At 40.2% G+C, this 7,363-nt stretch overlaps 1 protein-coding gene across 1 annotated transcript in view; it reads left to right on the forward strand.

The window, feature by feature from the left end:
- The window catches only part of PELI2 (pellino E3 ubiquitin protein ligase family member 2), a 204,114-nt gene extending 202,083 nt beyond the window's left edge, over positions 1-2,031 (forward strand). The window contains exon 6 of the mRNA XM_058739135.1: positions 574-2,031. Within this exon, the coding sequence (XP_058595118.1) occupies positions 574-1,140 (567 nt within the window). The 3' untranslated portion in view covers positions 1,141-2,031. The remainder of the gene's footprint in view (positions 1-573) is intronic.
- Positions 2,032-7,363: the final 5,332 nt, after the last annotated feature.

A 7,363-nucleotide genomic window follows, 5' to 3' on the forward strand; every position in this document is an offset into this window, starting at 1 on the left:
TTTTTTAATGAAGGCTAACGGCGAACGCTTCTCCAAACCATAGCAATGCAGGACAGGCAGTAGGTTGTATGAAGCTGAGGGTGACCAGGCAGTGTCCGGACCACTGCAGTCATTATCGCAGGGCCCACAAGCATCTTCTGGATCACTTCTGGTCACAGCGAATCTTCACAGTCAATACTGCATGGACTGGTAGGACATCTCCTGTCCTGTGTGAGATCAAGGAAGAACAAGTGTTACTGACTTAGAGTTTCACTTTTCCTCTATAAGATTTGTGATGTTCATTAAATAACCACAGTACAGTAATTGAACACGTAAAGCTGGGTGTATGTGTGCTCTTTAGGGCTTTGTGAGTGTGGCAGATCCGTGTTCCATCCAGTGCTCCAGTGAGGAAACCAGCTCCAGGAAGGGGTTACCCCCCCCCCCCGCCCCCCAGTCTTGTTCTTCAGGGAGGCAGGGGGTAAGCTGCCTGCCTGTGTTTCCTTGAAAGATGATTTCTATCTTGAGAGCAAAAGAACGTTAGCGTGATTTGCTGAATTTTGCTTTTAAAAGGCATGTCTGTCAAACTCGTTCTAGGTGGAGAGTGAGACCAACGTCCTGCAGGACGGCTCCCTCATTGACCTGTGCGGGGCCACCCTTCTCTGGAGAACAGCAGACGGCCTTTTCCATACTCCAACGCAGAAACACATCGAGGCGCTCCGGCAGGAGATCAATGCCGCCCGGCCGCAGTGTCCCGTGGGGCTCAACACCTTGGCCTTCCCCAGCATCAACAGGAAGGAGGTGGTGGAGGAGAAGCAGCCCTGGGCATACCTCAGCTGCGGCCACGTGCACGGGTACCACAACTGGGGCCACCGGAGCGACACAGAGGCCAATGAGAGAGAGTGTCCCATGTGCAGGACTGTGGGCCCCTACGTGCCTCTCTGGCTCGGCTGCGAGGCAGGGTTTTATGTAGACGCAGGACCACCAACTCATGCTTTCACCCCTTGTGGACACGTGTGCTCAGAAAAGTCTGCGAAATACTGGTCTCAGATTCCGTTGCCTCATGGAACTCACGCATTTCACGCTGCCTGCCCTTTCTGTGCTACCCAGCTGGTTGGGGAACAGAACTGCATCAAATTAATTTTCCAAGGTCCAGTTGACTGATGCCCTTGACAGCCATCTACGACTTTATTAACAAGTTACTGTGAAGATTTTGCCACTAACTCTAGATTTTACCTTTTTATAATGCTGTTTATTAAGGGGAGGGGGGGCTGAGGCTGGTGGGGGGGGAAGGGGAGGGACATGGCGATGAGACATGCCAGGAATTTAAGGCATCGGGTGTGTTGCATGCTCAAAAAAGCGGCATCGTCATTGAAGCCTGCTTGATGAAACCATAATCTTTGTCATAATTGGATTTAAAATGCCATGCTTTTATTTGAACCTTGGGTTTTCAAACAATGTTTTCCTTTGTAAACTTGGATGAGACTTTAAAATCCTATTTTGCAAATGTAGAAGAAATTTATTCAGAAGTTGGCTCTAAATGGGCGACCTTCCATGCTGCGTGGTGTAGGTGTGAACGGAAAGACATGCAGGGCCTGGGAGTACTTGATACAGGCTAGAATCTGACCAGCTCCCACAGCGGTGGCGGTGGGGAGATGTTAGGCACAGGTGGCGGTTTTGAAATCCGGGGTTTTCAGATTTTTCTTTTTTGGGGAAAAGAATATTCATATACTGTTGTGTGTTTTTGTTTTTAGTTGGGTGGAGTTCGATGACTTTATCTACTCAGTCATCAAATACCTTGGCATTTCAAAGACATTTCCGTAACTTTTTAGTCTGCCTTTTGTTGCTTCTGTTTAAGATGGTCTGTCCCTGATTGTATGGCCACAACCGTTGGGTTGATTAAAATGCAGCAACTCTTAAAAATTCATTAACTAAGGGTGATTATTAATTGCAGCAGTCAGCATGGCCTGGGTACTATACCATCAAGTTCCTTTGCTTACTGAATTGCTCAAGATTTATGAGTGATTAAAAATAAGATTTTACTTTTTAAAACCACTTGTTGGGGTTTCCTAAGGTGTTTTTTTTTTTCCCTTCCTTAAAAAGGCCAAACTTCTGAGAGCCTAAAAGCAACGTATCACCATGATTCAGTGGCTTTTGTTCACTCCCTCACTGCCATCTGTCACCTTCTCTTGCAGCTTATGGAGCCCCGTAAGTTTTGAAAATGTTTGCAAATCAAACCAAATTTAAATGTGATCATTAGATATATACAACACCAAGCAGTACATCTGCAGGGATAATTTGGAATTCCAGATTTCAAGAGAGCAAATGAGTGTTTACTGAGGAATAATTAAATCAGAATTTCACATGAGCACCACCAACCCTTCTGTTAGCTCCATTTCATTTTGAATAATTCTCAGATACTCATTCTCTGTCCTCAGTACCTACGGTATCCCTGCTACCGGAACGTAAAAGTTCTTGAGGACAGGCGACGGATTGCCACAGCTGGCTGATGTGAAGTAGATTCCTGCCGCACAGAGCAAGTATTTATTTATACTAACATCCTCTAAAATTGACCATTGCAGATTCATGCTACATTTTAACCTTTCTAAAGGTATAGAATTTATAGGCTTTCCATGTTTTGCCTCCTGGTAAATAGGTTGCCCTGTTTTCAATTGTTCTAACACATCTTGAATGTCTTTTTCCTTAAAGGGATTACTCTTGATTGCTACCGTGTAATTTGACCTAGTATCTAAAAAGGTCAGCTGCTCAGTTTTTAAAAAGCTTTACTTTTCAATGGAGGTGATTGTGTGGGAGGAGACATTTTTGGTAATTTTTAAGCGATGCAAAAATCCAACAACAGTCCTCTTACTGATAGGGTAAGTCATAAACTATCTCCAGACAGCTGGAATTGCCTAGATTCATGTGTCACATGCCTTTTTCTTTAGCCTCAGACTCCAATGACTAACTTTCTCTTAGAGTCTCTTTAATTTGTGCTTCTTTGGGCTCCACAAAATGATAAAGGAGGCAACAGTCCCTTTTCTTGCTCTCTGGCTAGAAAGTGGTTTGAGGAGCCTGGATACCCTAAAAGCATCTTGTAAAGTAAATGGCCTTGCATCTAGAAGGGCTGGGTTTTTCCTATCAAAAACATTTCCAGAAAGTGACGATCTGCTGTAATCTTCCGTTTCGAGGACTACAACAGTTCAGGGTCTAGCAGTTTTACATGTAACACACGCCCCCAGATAATCTTCCAACGTGAAAAGTTCCTTTTGACTTTTAGTAAATGGAGATTGGCTAATAAATCCCAAGCTCTTGGAAGAGCTAACAGGAAACATACTCTCTCTTCACACCTTCTCCTTTGACTTCCCAGTGAGATCCCCTCCCATTCTGCCTAAGAAACTGCAGAGAGGTGGCAAGTCTGGGAAAAGAAGCCAGGTTCAGCTTGGCCACTTCCAGCAACATTCGCCTATAACTTGGACTAAGGAGTTTGTTCCAGACATGAGAGCAATTTAGTTTGTGAGAATATACAAGTCTAGCTCGCCAAAGTAGAGTAATATAGTTCAGAAAAAGTAACTTCACAGAGATGACTTCTGTTTTTGTTTTGCTTGCCCGCTTGAGGAGTGAGCCCTGCTCCCCCAGCTGTACACCTAGGAATTATCCTGATCTTGACCTGATCAAAATGCCTTTTGTGAATAGGTCACTAGAAGTGAAGCCCCAGTGATGTATTCCCATAGTAAATTTCTTCAGTTGTCAGTTTACTATTTAAAAAAAAAAAAATGGATGGGATACAACCCTGAATATTTTTCTAGTCGGATTTTTTTATTAATAATTGGTGCTGTCAGGTCATGCATGCTGCAACTCAACATTTCCCTGATTTGGTTCTTTTTTTTTTTTTTTTTTTTTTTTTTTGCAAAAAGGGCTACAGTTCACACTGCAGAGTAAGTATTAAACTTTCTGGGTTTTTCTTTTCCCCCCACTGTGGCCCAAAAGAATTAAAATCTTTTTATATAGAGAGCATATTTATCATTCCTCAATAGTTAATTATAGAGTTTGGTACCTTTGTGCCTCAGGGAAGCCACGTGACGTAACTGGTTATAGAATTTCAGGGTTAGGGTTTAAAGAAAGGAGAAAGCCATTGGAAAAATGATGGGCTCCATTAAGGAGACTAATGAATCTGGATGCAGAAGTATGCCAGGACCTGGCATATGCATGATTGTATTAGAATTTATTTCCAGTGTCAATAGGGAAACCTTAAGTTATTACATATACTGTATTAGGAAAGTCGAGAACTCTTCTTCATCAAGCTTCCATGCTTTATTTCATTTTTGCTGACATGAAACTCAAACCCCTTTTGGGAGAGCTCAGTATTGTTATTTGGGCACTTTTGAAAGTTTAAAGGGAGTGTGTTTTCTCCTGAATTTTCTCCTAGGTTGAAGAATTGTTAGCTGCAGTTCTAGGATTTTGATCAACTTTTTAAAAGCTATTCTGTGCTTTGGATTTGTGTGAAAGGAGGTGCGATTTCAGCATTGTTCATGCTGACTACGATCTAGTGAGCTTCAGGCAGTTTTGCCTTGCAACAGTGGAATTTCTGATAGGCAAACCACACAACCTTGATTTTAAGCCAGATCCAGCTCCATTCCCTTGGCAGGTGATCTTATAGCCCCCTAGTTTAGCCTTCATGGGCTGAGGGGATGACGTTCCTCTTCCAGGGCTGAAAATAGAACACAGCTCTGTTATCATTTCTTTAGGACCCCAAGGGCAAGGAGACAACTCCAGGATTTTTTTTTTTTTTTAACAATGTAAACATTACAAAACTAGTAAAACAAAGAAGGTTCAGTATTTCTTTTTAAGTAAAATTTATATCCTCTCAAGTTTTCACCTTCATGAAAAAGCTCTAGAGGAAGATAGGAAAAAGCAAATATTTTTCCAGTCCTACTTAACCGTTTCTAAACAAAAGTAAACTTGATGAAAGGGAAATTATTTCTTTTTAGGTGAGATGACAGATCATTTCTCTGTATTAGTCTAGAAGTTAAGGGGTGGTCCTATTTACCATGTATAGTGTTACAAGCAGTTAAATTTTATGGATATATTTGTAAAACTGTTCTTTTATATTTCATGTCAAATTGAAAAGTTTATTTCTTCACTATTGTAACCTGTGGAAATACAAGCCATTTTACAGGAAAAATCTTCAAAAATTATTAAACGGATCTCATTATGTTTGTGAGTTGTTGTCTTCAGACTCTGTATCAAATGTCCTGATGAACCCCAGACAGCTACAAAGATGATACAAAAGTAGACTTGATTTTTGCATTTCTCAGACTTCCAAGTTGATCCCATATAGTTGAGCTTATTGTATTATATTCCACACAATACATTAAGTTGGATTTTGAAAATCCATGCTTTTTCTTTAAAAATTCTATCAGTACTGGGGCGCCTGGGTGGCGCAGTCGGTTAAGCGTCCGACTTCAGCCAGGTCACGATCTCGCGGTCCGTGAGTTCCAGCCCCGCGTCAGGCTCTGGGCTGATGGCTCGGAGCCTGGAGCCTGTTTCCGATTCTGTGTCTCCCTCTCTCTCTGCCCCTCCCCCGTTCATGCTCTGTTTCTCTCTGTCCCAAAAATAAATAAAAAACGTTGAAAAAAAAAAAATTTTTTTTAAATAAAAAAAAAAATAAAAATTCTATCAGTACTTAAATCTAACTTCCAGGAGAATTTAATTTCCTTCATGTTCATTGTCATGTTGCTACTTTTGTGACCATCTTCATTTATTTATTTATTTTTTTTTTTTTTTTTTTTTTGGGACAGAGAGAGACAGAGCATGAACGGGGGAGGGGCAGAGAGAGAGGGAGACACAGAATTGGAAACAGGCTCCAGGCTCCGAGCCATCAGCCCAGAGCCTGACGCGGGGCTCGAACTCACAGACTGCAAGATCGTGACCTGGCTGAAGTCGGACGCTTAACCGACTGCGCCACCCAGGCGCCCCCATCTTCATTTAATAATGTAAAGATTATGGGTAAACCTTCAAGCCTTAAAGTAATAGGTCTTTCATTAGAAGATATAGTATTTGATAGTTTCTCATAACACTGATATTTAAGGAATCTTAGTATTTTTGAGGTAAATGGATTTTTCATTTCCCAAAAGTAAATGCACATTTACATGGGCTTGTATTTCAGGAGTTAAAATATTGGAACATTTAAGTTCCGTGAATTAGAAAATTAGCTGTTTTTCTATAACCTCTTGCAATTGTGAGGTAGATACATCCCATTTGACAAGGGTGCTAAAAGTATTCAACAAATGGAGTAGGCATAACTAGATAGCCACATACAAAAGGATGACATTAGATCCCTACCTCACACAATACACAAAAAATTAACTCAAAATGGATCCGAGTGTTAAAACTATGGAATTCTTAGAAGAAAACAGTAAAACTTTATGACCTTGGATTAGTCAGTGATTTCTTAAGACACCAAAGAAAACACAACACCATAAATTGGGCTTTAAAATGTTTATTTTCCCCATGTTCATGTTTTAGTTTCTTAAATTCCACATTGAAACAAATTCAAATGTTTTATACACCAAAGGACTATCAAGTAAAAAAACCCAGAAAATAGAAAATAACTTGAAAATTATAAGAGTTGTATCCAGATTGTAAAGAACCCAGTAAAAAATAGAAAAATGTCTAATCTGTTGACCAAAGATGATCTAGAAATAACCAATAAGTGCATAAGAAGATTCCCATCATCAGGCATCAGAGAAACGCAAACTAAAATCATGAGCTACCACTTTCTACTATAATGGCTAAACCAAAACAAGTGTTGGCAATGTGTTGAAAAATTGAAACCTTCATACACTTTTGGGGGGATTGCAGAATAGTACATACAGCCACTTTAAAACAAACAGTATGGCAATTCAGTTCCTCAGAAGGTAAAATATACAATTGCCAGGTGACTCCTTAGATATGTACCCAAGACACCTGAAGACATGTTCACACACAGACTTGTATGTGAATATATAGCATCATTATTCATAGTAATCAATAAGTAGAAATACCCCAAAAGTGTTTATAGCTATATTTAGCTATAAAAATTAAGTACTAATATGAACTTTTAAAACATGCCAAGTGAAAGAAACCAGACACAAAAGGCCACATATTGTAGGTCAGAAAATAGGCAAATTCACAGAGACAGTAGATTAATAGTGGACAGACACGGCGGAGAGAAGAGTTAAGGAGGGACTGTTACTTTCATGATTACATGAAAATGTTCTAAACTTACATAGCAGTGATGGTTGCACAACTCTGTATATACTAAAAACAAATTTTATACTTTGAAAGGGTGACTTTCAGTGTCTGAATTCTATCTCAAAACGGATTTTTTTAAAGACGAAGTTCAGAG

This window comes from Neofelis nebulosa, chromosome 7, assembly GCF_028018385.1.
Source record: "Neofelis nebulosa isolate mNeoNeb1 chromosome 7, mNeoNeb1.pri, whole genome shotgun sequence".
Taxonomy (NCBI): Eukaryota; Metazoa; Chordata; class Mammalia; order Carnivora; family Felidae; genus Neofelis; species Neofelis nebulosa.